Genomic DNA, 16,725 nt, shown 5'->3' with positions numbered 1-16,725 from the left:
TTCAGGTCCCGGAGGACCGAGTCCATGAGCCGCTGGAAGGCCTGGGCCGCGTTTTTGAGGCCGAAGGGCATTCGGAGGAACTCGAATAGCCCAAAAGGGGTGATTATGGCCGTCTTGGGAACGTCCGTGGGGTGGACTGGCACCTGTTGGTAACTGCGCACCAGGTCAACTTTGGAGAAGACTGAGCGGCCGGCCAGTCTAGCCGAGAAGTCTTGAATGTGCGGTATGGGGTACCGATCCGGCGTGGTGGCGTCGTTTAGGTGCCGGTAGTCCCCGCAGGGGCGCCATCCCCCATCGGGTTTGGTGACGATGTGGAGTGGGGAGGCCCAGGGGCTGTTGGAGCGGCGGATGATGCCGAGCTGTTCCACTGTGGCGAACTCGGCCCGCGCGATCTCCAGCTTGGCCGGGTCCAGCCTGCGGGCGTGGGCATACACCGGTGGGCCTGTGGTGGGGATGAAGTGTTCTACCCCGTGCTTAGCAACTTTCGCGGAGAAGGTCGGGTTGGTGAGGGCTGGGAACTCAGCCAGGAGTGCTGAGTAGTCGTCCGTTGAGCGGGCGCGGCACTGCCATGCCATTTCGGCGGGTTGCGGGGGGGCCATGGCGCCCGGGATAGGTGACATGGTGTTCATGTCCACGAGGCGGCGCCGAGGCATGTCAACCAACAGGCCGTGGGCGCACAGGAAATCCGCACCGAGGAGCGGCGAGAGCACCTTGGCGGTGATAAACTCCCAGTGGTAGCGGCGACCTGCGAGGTCGATGGTGACAGTGCGGGTGCCGTACGTCTGGATATCGGTGCCGTTGGCGGCAGCCAGCGCAGGGCCGCGGCCGCCTCGTTGGATCTCGAGGGCGGATGCGGGGACGATGCTGCGCTGCGCGCCCGTGTCGCATAGGAAACGGCGTCCGGAGGCGCTGTCCGTAACGTACAGCAGCGCACCTGCTTGCCCCACGGCCATCGTGTAGGCCGGTGTGGGGGCGGTGGAAACGTGCAGGGATGGCTGCAGCGGCGTGCCCGTGCGCCGAACTGGGTATGGAAGTAGCAGTAGCCCTGGGTCGGAGGGCTTGGGGGACGTGGGGGCCTTGTGGCCGAGCTGTGTGGCCGCGCGATAGAGGGTGGAGTGCGCGCCGACCCTGCGGAGGCCAGGTCGAGGATGACAGCGTGGTTGGAGCCGGCGGACAGGAGCTTATCGGCTTCGTCGGCCAGGACCTCGAGGTCCGTGAGGCTGGACGCCACGATCGCCGGGCGGATGCTGGGAGGTAGTTGGCGGATAAAGAGCGTGCGGAAGAGGGAGCCGGGCGGTTTCTCGTCGGTCAGAGCAAGCATGTGTGAGAGCAAGTCTGATGGCGTGGACTCACCGAGGCCCGGGAGGTCGAGGAGGTGGCAGTTGCGCAAAAATTGGGAGGCTGTGAATTTTTTAAGGAGCGCGGCCTTGAGATATGCGTACTTGCCTTCCTCCGAAGGGTTTTGTAGTGTTGTCCAGACTTTCGTGATTGTGGAGCTGCCCAGGGAGGCGAGGAGGTAGTCGTACATCGTTGCGTCGGCGGTGATGCCGTGGAGTCGGAATTGCAATTCGGCTTGAAGGAACCAGGCGGTGGCTAGGTTCTCCCAGAACTCCGGCAGCTTCACAGAAACTGCGTTTGTGTCAGCCATGGTTACGCTTAGGAGTCGTCCTGAGCGTCGGGGTCACCAATGTAGGAGTGTACGTACTCCTAGCAGAAAATACTGAAATCGGAGAGGTTGAACAGAAAAGGTTTAATTGCTGAGGCTGCATGTTGAACACAATATGGCGTCAGAGCCTACACCAAGTCCGACTGCCTTTCATCAGTCCACAGCTTCGACTGCTCCTCCCCCGCTCTGGGCTTAACTATGTTGCAGATCGAGTTTCTTAAAGGTGTGATCCTTCTTAAAGGCATGACGCCTGATTTATAGTCTACGGACCAAAAAGCGGATTGTGTCCTTTCTGTGATCGGTACGCCACAGCCTGTTAGTTAAAGGCACCTCCTGATGTAACACTTAGCAGAGGATGGTCTGTTGGATTTCTGTTGCACTCAGCTGGCTGGGACTTTGGTACTTTAGGTTAGGGAGGGAAATAGCAACCAGGATTCCTGCTCTTGTGCAGTTTCCAGTGATTCTTGCTAACGTGTGAATGTTAAGTAAGGACAAGATTAAGCTCAGTATGATGCCCTCAGTGGTAGGATAGCCTGCTGACACTCATTGTTTAGACTCACATAGGAACAATGGGTGAAATCTGTGGAACCATAAGAGTGAAAAAACTGGAAAAAAATTCCAAGTGCATTTGTTAAATTATTTGTTGATTTTGAGTAGCTTAAAAGCTTCTTCACTTTTGGGATGAAAAGGGTTAATGAGTCGTTATTTTTTCATGTTCATTTTGTGTTCCTGTTTGCAGAGGTAGGTTAGGTAGAAATCTGTGATGCCACCTAATATCTTATTATTCCCTATACTATTATTACAACAGGGACAGGACTCCATGACACATTTTTATTTTATTTTCAATTGTGATAAAAATAAAAATACAAGTTTTTACATGATTACCTACTCAATGAACTAATGTAGAAGTACTGCTCACTGCTCTCCAGTGCTCTACTTTGTTACTGACATACTACTGTAACAAATAACTGTTGTGAGGGCACTTAGTGAGATTTTGCATATTTAAATATTTTATAAATACTGTTGTGGGGATTGAGGCTAAAATAAGATTTTGTATGCTAAAGCATTAAACCTCCTAATCAATTGTATCATGATATTATTTTACTTTGACTAGGAATTTAGAAAACCATACACGCCAACCTAGAAAGTGATCAATAACTTGAAGAAAGCTGACACAAAGCCTCAAAAAGCTCCATCCAAAATGCTGCTCCTGGCTTCACTTCTCTCTCTGTTTTGCCCCCAAAGGTGCTGTTTCCAGCTTCCCCTGCTCCTCCCTCTCTAAAAGAAGTGCTCCTGAGCTTCTACCTATGGGCGCTCCTGCTGTGATTGACACCGATACACACTGTGAGCAGAAATTCCCACAGAGAGCAATGCTATCAATTAGTTGCACTAAGACTGCCAACTGATAGGAACTCGGGAGCGGGAGAGGTGCCTCAAAATACTGGCTGACTGTGCTAAATGTGTATGTATGACTAGCACCAAGATTAAAACTAAATAACTCAAAACTGTGAAACAAAAATCTTTACTTCACAAAACATAAATCATAGTTCAGCTGCACAGGCAAGTCTGTGCTTTTTTTTGTCTATGATTTACTTTATTCCATCCCATTAGCTTTCTCTGCCCCCTGCTTCATTCCCTAGCTAAGAGGGCAGGCAGCCTCCTGTCCGGTCATGTCAGTGCTTCGACTGAGTCATCCGCAGGAGGTGTGCAAATAGCTTGGGGTGTTCTACCATTCCCTCCTTTCCTGGGAAATGCCTGGCCTCTGTTTGGTATCTCTCTCGATAGGGAGATGTCGGTAGGGTTCTTAATGAATACTTTGCGTCTGTTTTCACAAAGGAGAGGAGCGAAGCGGGCATTGCTATCGGGGGACGAGTGTGAAATATTAGATTAAATAAACATAGTGAGAGAGGAAGTATTAAGGGGTTTAGCAGCTTTAAAAGTGGATAAATCCCCAGGCCCGGATGAAATGTATCCCAGGCTGTTAAGTGAAGCAAAAGAGGAAATAGCAGAGGCCCTGACCATCATTTTTCAATCCTCTCTGGCTTCAGGTGTGGTGCCGGAGGACTGCTAATGTGGTACCCTTGTTTAAAAAGGGAGAAAAGGATAGACCGAGTAATTACAGACCAGTCAACCTAACCTCGGTGGTGGGAAAATTATTGGAAAGAATTCTGAAGGACAGGATAAATCTTCATTTAGAAAGACACGGATTAATTAAGGATAGTCAGCACGGATTTGTTACAGGAAGGTCGTGTCTGACAAACTTGATTGAATTTTTTGAGGAGGTAACAAGGAGGGTAGATGAGGGTAGTGCATTTGATGTAGTGTATATGGACTTTAGCAAGGCTTTTGATAAGCTTCCACATGGCAGACTGGTCACGAAGTTAAAAGCCCATGGAATTCAGGGCAAAGTGTCAAGTTGGATTCAAAACTGGCTACGAGATGGGAAGCAGAGGGTAATGGTTGATGGGTGTTTTTGTGACTGGAAGGCTGTTTCCAGTGGGGTTCCACAGGGCTCAGTAGTAGGTCCCTTGCTTTTTGTGGTATATATCAATGATCTTGACTTGAATATAGGGGGTATGATTAAGAAGTTTGCCGATGATACTAAAATCGGCTGTGTGGTTGATTCTGAAGAAGGAAGCTGTAGACTGCAGGAAGATATCAAATTGGTCAGGTGGGCAAAACAGTGGCAAATTGAATTCAATCCGGAGAAGTGTGAGGTATTGCATTTGGGGAGGGTTAACAAGGAAAGGGAATACACATTAAATGGTGGGACACTGAGTAGTGTAGAGGAACAAAGGGACCTTGGAGTGCATGTCCACAGATCCCTGAAAGTAGCAGGCCAAGTAGATAAGGTGGTTAAGAAGGCATACGGAATGCTTGACTTTATTAGCCATGGCATAGAATACAAGAGCGGGGGGGTTATGCTTCAACTGTATAAAACACTAGTTAGGCCTCAGCTAGAGTACTGCGTGCAGTTCTGGTCACCACATTACAGGAAAGATGTGATTACACTAGAGAGGGTACAGAGGAGATTTATAAGGATGTTGCCGGGAGTAGAGAATCTTAGCTATGAGGAAAGACTGGATAGGCTGGGTCTGTTTTCCTTGGAACAGAGGAGGCTGAGGGGAGACCTTATTGAGGTGTATAAAATTATGAGAGGCATAGATAAAGTGGATAGAAAGGACCTATTTCCCTTAGCAGAAGGGTCAAAAACAATGGGCACAGATTTAAAGTAATTGGTGGAAGGTTTAGAGGGGATTTGAGGGGAAATTTCTTCACCCAGAAGGTTGTGGAGGTGTGGAACTCACTGCCTGAAAGGGTGGTAGAGGCAGGAACCCTAACCACATTTAAAATGTACTTGGATGTGCACTTGGGATGCTCTAACCTGCAGGGCTACGGATCTAGAGCTGGGAAATGGGATTAGGCTGGATAGCTCTTTGTTCGCCGGCGTGGACATGATGCGCCGAAATGGCCTCCTTCCATACTGTAACTTTCTATGATTCTAGGATGGCTATGAACTCAGATTTGTTGTGGAATTGCAGCCATCAATAATGTCTGACCTTGCTTTGGCACAGCTTGATCATTTTGTATAATTATTGTACATCTTGCGAAAGGATTTCAACTCTGTAATTTTGTTTCAAACTGATGGTGTTTATTAACCTTGAGATCTGTATCATCTTATTGAATCAGAGTACTGTACTGCAGATTACTCCCCTTTATCCTATATTTACCCTCTCTCATTAAATGCCATCCAGTAATAGCTTGTTTAATATTGTTTGTTGTGTGTCTCTTGTGTTTGATGGGACCATTTTTCATACGTTCTATGCCAGCATTTAGTTCATTTAGAAAAATGTCCTTGTTTTTATTGCCAACGGTTGCCCTAAAATGGTATTGATTCACTTACTGATTTATTCATACTGAGTCAGGGAGTAGAATTGACAGGTGCTAAAATGCTGATTTTACATCAGTGTCAAAGGGAACAAACAACGCCTTTCTGTTCTGTCGAGAAAGTACATTGCGAGACTGTAAGGTAATCCCAAAGGTTGCAAGCACAACTTCAGAAGGAACTTTGATGTTATCTCACAGGTATTCTCAAAAGCTAATATCTTATTTTTAACTTTGCTAGTCCTTTTAAACTTTTTTTCTTTTCTCTTGTACTCACCAAGGTGAGACTATCGGTGGTGGAGATGGAACACATGTTCAGTAACGACATCAAAAACTCCCATGTCAGGTGTAAATTAGATAAATACAGATGGGGAAGACAATTTGGCCCATCTTAGTATCCAAGGTCAGATGCAGAATAAAGCTGCTTGTATTCAGCTCCAGCAATATGCCTTAACCTCAGACTCCGAGGAGCACCTCCTTTTCCATGAGTGTGAAATTTTTCTTTTCTCACAATAGCAATCTTGTGTCTTCTCTGTGATAGCCAATTTATGCTGAAGTATGCCCCATAGCAGTGGAATCGTTGCTTGAGCACTCCAATGGTCTGCTCGATGAGGGCTCTAGTCAACCCATGGGAGTGGAACATGTTGCCTCTCTTGGGCAAACAGCATGGCTGCACTTTTGCTACCCCCTCAACCAATGCCCCCCTTAGAGACAGAATTTCAGCTGGGCCAGACTGACCCAACAGTCACTGAGATGCTGCAACCATGAGCATCTCCGGAGCCCTCATCTGAGCTGCAACAGCCTTTTACCTCCCATGCTGAAGCCACTGGGCGAGCATCTCTTAGAAGTAATACAGCAGCTAAGAGATCACTAGCGAAAGGCACTGTGATCATAAGTTTATAGGCATTTACGTAAGCCAGTAAAATTGTAACGCATTTTGAAATCTTTGTGTGTAGAATGTTCCTGCAGTAGCTGTTGACCCTGCAATATCAAATGACATGCATATAATTGTTGGTCTTTGGGTGAAAGTAGTTTAATAGAAAGTGGAAGGACTGGGATTGGGAGAGATGTTGGACATGACTGTTAATTGGGAATGGGCAGGGATTGTTCATCTGAAGTGTTGTTCATTGAGCTGCTGCCAAAGATCTCCGGTTGCTGGGTGGTGTTGGTGCCCTCCCGCATCTTCGCCATTCTTGACATCATCAGTGTCATCTCCCTCATCTCATTGAAGATTCTCATCCAGTGGTGGCTCCATGTGTTGTCCCTGTGCAGAGCAAGGTAACGCAGCATGTAGCAAACCACCATAATAGAGGACAATCACTCTGAGCTGAATTGGAGGAAGCCACCAGACATGTCCAGGCAATCGATTCGCTGCTTGAGCACTCCAATGGTCTACTCGATCAGGGCTCTAGCCAACCCATGGATGTGGTTGTAGCGCAGTTCAGCCGCTGAGTGTGGGTTCCTGACAGAAGTCATGAGCCAAGTGAGCAGGGGATAGATAGCCCTTGTCCCCAAGCAGGCTGCCTCTCACTAGCTATGCAGGATCAAAGCGTAGGGGGATGGGAATTGGCGCAAGATAAAAGCATCATGTCAGCTGCCAGGAAAGTGGCACAGACCTGCAGATATACTGCTGGTGATGACGGACCAGTTGCTTACTAATGGAGGGGAGGCCTTCAAGATTCACGAAGGCAGTGGGCTCATCTGCAGGAGTCACTATGACAATGGGTGTACACTCAAGGAGGCCCTGAACTTGGGAGGAGTCTGCAATATGCGTGAACCAAAGAGCCCTTTCCTGTTGTTTATATGTAACGTGACAAATGGCATCAGTCACCCGCTTAATGCCAACATGAGCTGCAGACTGACTGTTACTGATATCCCCTGTTGCAACCTGGAAGGAGCCAGAGGCAAATAAGTTGACGGCTGTAGTAACTTTGATTGCATCAGGCAATGCAGTGCCAGTTGTGGCACAGGGTTACATGTCTTGTTGCAGAAGGCAATGCAGCCACCTTGGAGAAGCACAGCCTTCTTATGCAATGCTCCTTTGGGAAGTGCAGTTATTTAACTGAACCTATACACCTTGTAGGGAAGATAAGGATTTCTGCGAGTTAGCCTCCTCCTCTGTGGTCTTCCTGCATCTGCAGCTTCGTGTGGTCCTTCTACCTGTTGTTGCTGCTCCTCTTCCTCAACCACAATGGAATAGCCAAAAGAATGGCCATTTTCAGAAAAGATCACTGCCAGTATCCATTAACCTTGGTGAAGGTTGTGCAGCCATCTTGGCTCAGTGGTAGGACTCTCCCCTCTGAGTCAGATGTTTGAGGGTTCAAATCCCATTCCAGAGTTAGTTAATCAGTTGGTTTGTTTCCCTACATTACAACAGTGACTACACTTGAAAAAGTACTTCATTGGCTGTTAAACGCTTTGGGACGTTTTGAGATCGTGAAAGGTCCTATATAAGTTCTTTGTTTCATACAAGCAATAAAAAAATGATTCTTAGCCAAAATGTCTGCCAAATGTTTGCACCAATTTCAGTGAGAGCAGGTGAGGACACCTTTAGAGCTGGAAATGGCTGGTTCCCGCCCTGTACCACCCATGATTTGTGGATGGGTTGAGAAGTAGCGGCTGCAGAGCTGATTTCCACAACGTTTGTTGTTTGGGTTCTAACGATGTCATCGTAGCATCAATTGTTAGACCCCTGTTTATTTCCAGTGTGAGTGCTGGCCGCTCAAATTGAGGTCCGCCAGAAATATGGAACGGGTGGACCTCCGGTGGTAAGTCTGCAATTTCTTTTCAATTTTCATCCCACTTACCATCCCATTCACGCTGGAAAATGGGGTGGCATCAGATGAAAATCGGCCCCAGTGAGGCTCTTAAAGCGGAGGTCAGCTAAGCCAGCATGGACAGGGTGAACTAGGGACCTTTCTGATATATATAGTTAACCTTGATTAGCCAATGGGGAAAGCCTATAGAAAAAGCCTTGAGGAAATTTATGGGGGTGATTTTGCCAATGGGGGCGCGTTGGAGGCGGGACTGCTGCTTGGCGGGTCGATATCCCGCCTCCATCGATTTGTGGCCAACCCACGCTATTTTCCCTTGATTGACCTTGTTAAGCCTGCCCAGTGGGTTTAGCAGGCCAATTAAGGGAAAGCCGGTTACAGAGAACGTCAGCGTATGACGTTTCATCTGTCAAAAATTTTTGACAGATGAATTGTCATCGTTTGACAGCTCTGTGAAGCTGTCAAAACACTGACATTCTCTGTAGTTTGATGAGTTCTTGAATTCAAGACCTCATCAAACCTCTTTCTTTTGCAGAAATGAGATGGTTGTTGCATTGGAGAATGCAATGGCCATCTGTCATTTCTGCTGCAGAGGTGCGAGACTCTCCGCATACCCAACGATTGAAGCCATCAGGAAGAAACAATGGTAAGTAAACATTTTCTATCACTTTTCACTCACCTCACATACTTACCTCTCCACACTTGCACCCATCACACACCTCCACAGTGCATTTTTAGACCCCTGCAGACCCACGACTCACCTCGGTGACCCTGGCGGGGTTCGGAGCCTTCGGGAAGCCCGCACTTTTGTGGGTAAAATGGGGATAAACCTCTTATCTGCCTGTTAACTACCAGTTAACAGGCAGTTAAGTGGCTGTAATCCCCTTCCCGCCTCCAAGGAGACGGGACCCGGCACGGGATGGTTAACAGCCTCCTGGCAAGATGGCACGGAGGCGGGTTGGGTACCCGCCCCCAAATTCTGCCATTTTCCCGGCAGTCCCGCCTCCCCAGGACTGGCAAGATCATGCCCATAGGTTTTAAAAGCAGGGAATATTCTTTTTTTTAAAGTTAATAAAATATTTGCAATGTCAATTATGGTGGATTTCAATAAACAACCAGCAACCACCACAAATCAATGAGTTAGTTTTCCCCAGCTGTCAATTTGATTGATTGAAATAAAGAACTTGCATTTATAAAGCACCTTTAATATCCTCAGGTCATCCCAAAACACTTCACGGCCAATGAAGTACTTCTGAAGTGTAATCAATACTGTAATGTAGCCAAATGTTGTAGCCAGGAAGGTCCCACAGTGAGAACAATGACCAGATAATCTGTGTTGGTTGAGGGATAAATATTGGCCAGGATACATCAGGAATAGAAAGATATGCTGATATAGTTAAATGAAGAAGGGTGTGAGGAGGCTCGTGTGGAACATAAACACCAGCATAGACCAGTTTGGCCGAATGACCTGTTTCTGTGCTGTAAATTCTATGTAATTCTATATATATAATATAAGAAAACCTCAAAAATATTTTCACATTTATTAGTTTTCAGTTGGGCACATTGCATCGTCGAAGGGGTTAGCCATTACGTGAGTGTTCTAACACTTTGTTACAGTCAGCCAAGGCACTTCTCGGAATCAGATTTCATGCTCAACCAGATGCAGAGTGCCAGCCTTTGTGTAGCCCTTCATGTCTGTAGGAGATGGCTGACCTTTTGGTCTGACTCATATAATGTCTTGAGTTTACATAGGATACTAGCTGGAGTGCCCGGCGGTGCCGAGGGTTTTTTGAGGGCATGTTGTTGTTGGAAGAGAGAGAGAGAGAAACTGGGGGGAGAAGAGAGAGACTGGGGGGAAGAGAGAGACTGGGGGGAGAAGAGAGAGAGAGAGAGACTGGGGGGAGACGAGAGAGAGAGAGACTGGGGGGGAAGGAGAGGAGAGAGAGGGGGGGAAGGAGAGAGAGAGAGAGAGAGGGAAGGAGAGAGAGACACAGAGAGAGAGGGAAGGTGAGAGTGAGGGAAGGGGCTGGACTCAGAGCCCGGCGGGTGAAGAAGGGCGGCCGCCATTTTGTGAGATCGGCGGGAAGGTTGAGACCGCGGGGAAGGGCTTGGACTTAGAGCCCAGCCGCGGTGACCGTGGGTTATATTGCGATGGTGACTGTGTTATAGGACAATGAAGCCAGCCACCCTCTGACTGGAGGAATCAGGAGCCACTTTCTTAAGGCTTTCAATCTGCGATTTAATAATTTCAAAATACTGTTACTTGTTCCACATTTCAATTTTATGTACTTTAAAATACTTCTAACATTCAATATAATTCTGGTTAATATTTGGGATCCAGGGTGTAGTTAGTAATGCTTGAAGTCTTACGTTGCAGCTTCTGACCGCCTGTGTGAAGCAGAAACTCAGACATAGTTTGATGCTGAATCTTTGCTGGTTGTTCGAATGATGCCAATAAATCTGTATCCATTTCTGTGACTTTTTCTTAATTAGGAAATGCCCCTAATTTATGAAACCCTTCCTCCCTCCCCTCCTCCCTCTTTCCCCCTCCCTCTCCTCCACCCTCCCTCTTCCCCCTCCCTCTTCCCCCCTCCTCCCCCCTCCCTCCCCCTCCTCCCTCTTCCCCCCTCCTCCCTCTCCCCCCTCCTCCCTCTCCCCACCCCCTCCCCTCCCCCCTCTCCTCCCTCTCCCCCCCTCCCCCCTCCCTCTCCCTCCTCCCCCCTCCCCCTCCACTCCCCCCCTCCTCTCTCTTCCCTCTCCCTCCTCCCTCCCCCTCCTCCCCCCGAGCCCTCATCCCCCGCTCCAATCACTCTTTCCGCCCCAGGGCCCGGGCCTCGGCACCTGGATGAACGCGTTCCCTTGGACGCTTTTGGCGGCCTCGGCCGTCACCCTGATGCCGTTGGCCGAGGCGAACACCAGCACTGACATGGCCCAGCTGAGCCCAGCGCCCCGGGCAGCCCGAGCTCCGCAGCTGCCGTTCGGCCACAGGCCACAAAGCACCCGAGCCCAGTGCCGGTGATGGCTCCGCGGAGCTCTGTACCGCCCCGCCAGCCTTTACAAAGATGGCAGCGGTGGCTACGCTCGGCTCAGGCCCGCCCCGCCAGCCTTTACAAAGATGGCGGCGATCGCGGGCCGCTTGTTGAGCAGGACGGGAGGTGCCTAGCTCGGGCATGGCTGGGGAGGAGAGGCCGAGGCTTCGAGGCCTGCAGCTGGGGTAACCCTGGAAAAGGGTGAAAGGTAGGAAAATTAATGAGGTTAGAGAAAAGATTTACAAATTAATTAACTTTTTTAAAAACAATTTTATTGTGTTTTAAAAGCAACTTTTTTTTTGCTGGGAATCTAGATTTGAAAATAAACACGCAGAAAGTGGGAAAAATAAATGAAGAGTTAGGAATCAAGATGGCGGCCACTCACCTCAGCTCAGAAGGATTAGGCCCGCCCACACACGCAATGAAACGCCCCCCGTGATGCACCGATTGGTCAACCATCAGGTTAATCCCCTGTACGATTGGTCAACCATCACGTCACTCAACGCTAATGAGCGGAATGTTGCCGTTTTTTGAAACTTTTTTGTATACTGTTGGAACAATTTTTGTCTGACCAAAAAGTAAATATGCCTATTAGAGTCCCCTAATGATCAGCTTTCTTTTGATATAACATATGTGTAGGTACGCTCTATAACTTTTGATTGTATAGCCGGACAGAAAGACGGAAAGACAGACGGACCGTTTTATATATATATATATATATAGATAGATACTGCACAGAAACAGGCCATTTGACCCAACCATCCGTGCCGGCATTTATGCTCCACACGAGCCTCCTCCCATCTTTCCGCATCTAAATCTGTCAGCATAACCCTCTATTCCCTTTTCCCTCATATGCTTGTCTCGTCCCCTTAAATGCATCTATACTATTCACTTCAACCACTCCCTGAGGTAGCGAGTTCCACATTCTCACCACTCTTTGGGTAAAGAAGTTTCTTCTGAATTCCCTATTGGATTTCTTGGTGACTATCTTATATTGATGTCCTCTAGTTATGCTCTTCCCCACAAGTGGAAACATTCTCTCTGTATCCACTCTATCAAAATTTTTCATAACTTTAAAGACCTCTATTAGGTCACCCCTCAGCCTTTTTTCAAGAGAAAAGAGACCCAGCCTGTTCATCCTTTCCTGATATGTATACCCTGGCATTTCTAGTATCATCCTTGTAAATCTTCACTGCACCCTCTCCAGTGCCTCTATATCCTTTTTATAATATGGCGACCAGAACTGTATGCAGTACTCTACATGTGGTCTAACCAAGGTTCAATACAGGTTTAGCATAACTTCACTACTTTTCAACTCTGTACCTCTAGAAATAAACCCTAGTGCTTGGTTTGCTTTTTTTATGGCATCGCTAACCTGTGTTGCTACTTTTAGTGATTTGTGTATTTGTAATCTGAGATCCCTTTGTTCCTCTACCCCACCTAGACTTGCACCCTCCAAGTGATGAGTGACCTCCCTATTCTTCCTACCAAAATGTAATACAGGAAACTTTGTGCTATCCGAAGGTGAGCTATCCGGCAATCTGGAGCCACCGGCAAAAATCAGCAGCCGTTTTTTATTCTTTTTGTTTGTTTTTTTTTGCCTTGTTTGAACAGTCAAGCTGTGCAAGGTCTGTAGCTATAGCAACAGCTTCAGCTACAGAGCTTTAGGGCCACACCCGAGTGTTTAGAAGCTGTTGCTAAGCAACAGTGTTTGTTGTCAAATACGGAGATAAGAATCTCCGTATCTCTCAACATTAACTCTGGAGAGTACGGCAGTTTTGAGGCAATGGCAGCAGCTTGGTCCCGTGGGTGCCGGATAGCACAAAGTTTCCTGTACCTCACATTTATCTGTGTTGAACTTCATTTGCCAATTATATGCCCATTCTGCAAGTTTATTAATGTCCTCCTGTAATTTGTTGCAATTCCCCCCAATTTGGTGTAATCTGCAAATTTAGAAATTGTGTTTTTGATTCCAAAGTCTAAGTCGTTAATGTAAATTGTGAACAGCAGTGGTCCCAGCACTGATCCTTGTAGAACACCACTACCCATCTTCTGCCACTGTGAATAGCTACCCTTTACTGCTACTCTCTGCTTTCTGCCCTGAAGCCAGCTAGCAATCCATTCTGCTACTTGTCCCCTGACTCCGCATTCTCTGACCTTGTTCATCAGTCTATTATGGGGTACCTATCGAAGGCTTTTTGAAAATCCAGATAAATGACATCTACTGCATTACCATTGTCTACTCTCTCTGTTACTCCTTCAAAAAATTCAATGAGGTTGGTCAAGCAAGACTTTCCCTTTTGAAATCCATGCTGACTATTCATTATTATATTTTTGGTTTCTAGATGTTCTTCTATTTTCTCCTTTAGCAGGGATTCCATTATTTTTCCTACCACCAATGTTAAGCTGACTGGTCTATAATTCCCTGGAAATGTTTTATCCCCCTTCTTAAATTAAATATAGGTATTACGTTAGCTATCTGCCAGTTCTCTGGCACTACACCTTTTTCTAACAAAATATTAAATATGTGTAGTAATGCCTCTGCTATCTGATGTCTTGGCTTAATGCCTGGCTTCTACATTTGGGCTGGGCTGTTTTAATTGCATTGACTATCTCTGCAGACTTGCAAAGCATATTTTGTCTATGTTTTTTTAAATCACTGTCACACCTAGTTTTAGTAAAGGGAACATTTCAGATGCTTAAGCACTATCACCTGCTCCTTTGTACCTGAAGTTCATTATTGATCACATCATCCAACCAAATATCCAGACACTGTTTCCACCATGTTGAGGTATATAAGAATATAATGGCCTAGAAATTCAATGGGCTGCGCCACCCGTTAGCGCCTGAGGGTGCTAAGTGGGTGGGAAGCCACTGGCCACGCCTCCCGCTAAATTTAGTGCGACGCTAATGGCGGCGCTAGCCGTTAGTGCCGCTACTGATGACGTCAGTGGTGTGCACAGCGCCCCGCTGCCGCCCCGATCGCGATATTTAGTTGCGCCCCCTGCTTTAACGCCGGACGCTATTTGCGCACGGTTCAGGGGGCCTACCTGTGGCGGTAGAGGTGCTAATTAAAGGAGAGGTGCGGGGCAGCCATTTTTTTTGCTGGCCTCCTGAGCCCCCCCCCCCGCGGAGTGCCGACTGCGTTCCAAGAGCCCGGCACTTCTCCTTGGTGCCGGGCTTTTTTGCCGGCACTCGCGATCCTCGATCGCGCTGCACAAGGCCCCTCCCCTTTAAGAAGGGGAGGAAGGCCTGCAGTACCGCAGCGCACCGTGCCGCAGCGTGTGGCGCTGCGGCACGTTGCACAGCGATATTCAGCTGCAGCGCCCCAAGTGGGATGCGGGGCGCCTCCAGTAGCGCCGTGCTTCCCTCGGGCGCGCAAAGTGAATTTCCGGCGGGCGGCCGAGACTACTTCCGGGGCGCTACATTTGGCACCCTGGCGAGGCTGGCGCCTCAAACGGAGCGCTACTGAATTTCTAGGCCAATGTGTTCACAATGGAAAAGTCACAATTGAAGGGAAAAGTACAAGTTATGATAAAATACTGATTTTAAGGCAATATTTATATAAACCAAGTGAAATCATAGTACTCTGTCATAGTTTTGTACAGCACAACACCTCTTAAGAACCACATTTCCAGCTCGTCAATGGCTGAGTTGTAAAGTAGTGTGCATCTGGATTATACAGACCAGAGGTTGTAAGTTTGATTCCATGTTTGTGTTGCGTTAGCTGATCTTGGCTCATGGTGGAAGTTGGCCCTAGCGCCCCAGGGCTAGGGAGGGGAAACTCAATTGGGGTTCTCCAGGGTTCCTACTTTTGTTATCCAATTGCCCCGGCTGGAAGGTGAGCATGTGTGGATGTCAGGTGAGGATGGGATTGGGCTTGACTGTGGTTGAACAGTTTTCCAGCATTCACTGTGTAGTTTCACACATGAACAATGGCAACTTGGGTGAAGTACCACAGGGCACTTGTCACCCAAGGAACTGTAGCTCAGTAAGACTTGAGGACTGGGGCTTTTATAATATGAAGGGTTCAATTTCCCATTCATTGTTGTGAGATGACAGCATCAGGACAACATTATTAAGGTGACTTCGGAACATCAGAACAGCTGTGGTCCATTTGGCCCATTGAGCCGCTATGCCGCTTTTAATGGCTCTGACAAGTCTATCTAATTCCAATCCCCTGCCATTTCTCCATATGATTGAATGCCCTTCCTTTGTCTATCTCCCTTTTAAACACCTCAATTGACTTTGCATCTGTGGCCTTCTGGGACAGTGTGTTCTGTGTGTTCCATATTCTCACAACCTTTTGTGTGAAGAAGTTTTTCCTGCATTTGCTTTTAACTGTTTTAGCTTGATTTTGAAGATGATAATGCCGTGTTCGAGATTCCCCGACTAAAGGGAAGATTTGTTTCATATCTATTACTCCCTTCCATTATTTTACACACCTCAATCAGGTCACTTCTACTTTATTACAAAGGTTTGAGGGAAAGGAAGATATTAGATTTTGGATCAGGTATCTTGGAAGTCAGTTGGATGATGCATTTTTTTAAACAACAAGTGTTCCTGACTCTGCCTCAGCCCATTCCCCACTCTTGTCTTTGCACAGCTTACTTCAGAGGGTAGGTTGGGTGTATTCTAGAGCCTCCACCAATCCCACTGTTTTAGTTGCAGATGAGAGGTACAGTGCACGTTGGATAAAACTTACTCATTCACTTCCATCTGAAATTGCATAGCTCATCTACCTCAGTGCCAGCTCCTATAACACAAGTCCTGCGGAAGGTATATGCCCGTTATATCAGAGAAGCAAGTATTTAGCAGAAGGGCAAGATGGATTGGTAAAGAAGGGGCCAGTATTTCTTGGACCAATGGAGAACGAGCAATTGGTGAGATAAATTTGTTAAGACTGGTGAGGTTGAATGTTGGTTGCTGCTGGGATTTTAATTCATTACAGCCTGGTTGGAGTACTGCAGCAGCCCTCCATCACTGCTGCCTATTACTGTCCTTTTCACTGAGTTCACAGAAATGATCAATAAACACAAGCTGCCACAGGTAGAAGGTGCTGCTTATAAATGTTTTGTTCGACAAGATCTGACAGAGTTAGATATTGATGCATATCGATGCTTTGGCTTTCTAGGTCGTGAAACTCGCTTGCCTCTCCGTATCAAGGGCGAAGGTTTGGGTCCCAAGCTGCTCCTGAACTTTGACCAGATTGAAATGGGAAACATCTTTGTTAGCTCAAAGCACACATATGAGGTAGGTTATATAATTACATCCTTTTAATCTACAAAATCCGTTTGAAGGCTTTTCTGAAACTGTTAGGATACACAATCAATTTAAATGAAAAACTCAGTTATGTGGATTCATGGACCAA

The 16,725-nt window shown here is 47.3% G+C and overlaps 1 protein-coding gene across 1 annotated transcript in view; it reads left to right on the top strand.

Moving 5' to 3' along the window:
- hydin (HYDIN axonemal central pair apparatus protein) overlaps window positions 1-16,725 on the top strand; it is a 946,920-nt gene that overhangs the window by 232,039 nt on the left and 698,156 nt on the right. The window contains exon 7 of the mRNA XM_085992020.1: window positions 16,489-16,607. Coding sequence (XP_085848146.1) covers window positions 16,489-16,607 — 119 coding nt within the window. The remainder of the gene's footprint in view (window positions 1-16,488; window positions 16,608-16,725) is intronic.

The sequence above is a fragment of the Somniosus microcephalus genome, chromosome 6 (assembly GCF_052327205.1).
Source record: "Somniosus microcephalus isolate GS21.2 chromosome 6, FLI_Smic_1.0, whole genome shotgun sequence".
NCBI lineage: Eukaryota > Metazoa > Chordata > Chondrichthyes > Squaliformes > Somniosidae > Somniosus > Somniosus microcephalus.
Note: the sequence above shows the minus strand (reverse complement) of the source record. Positions and strands in the feature narration are given on the sequence as shown.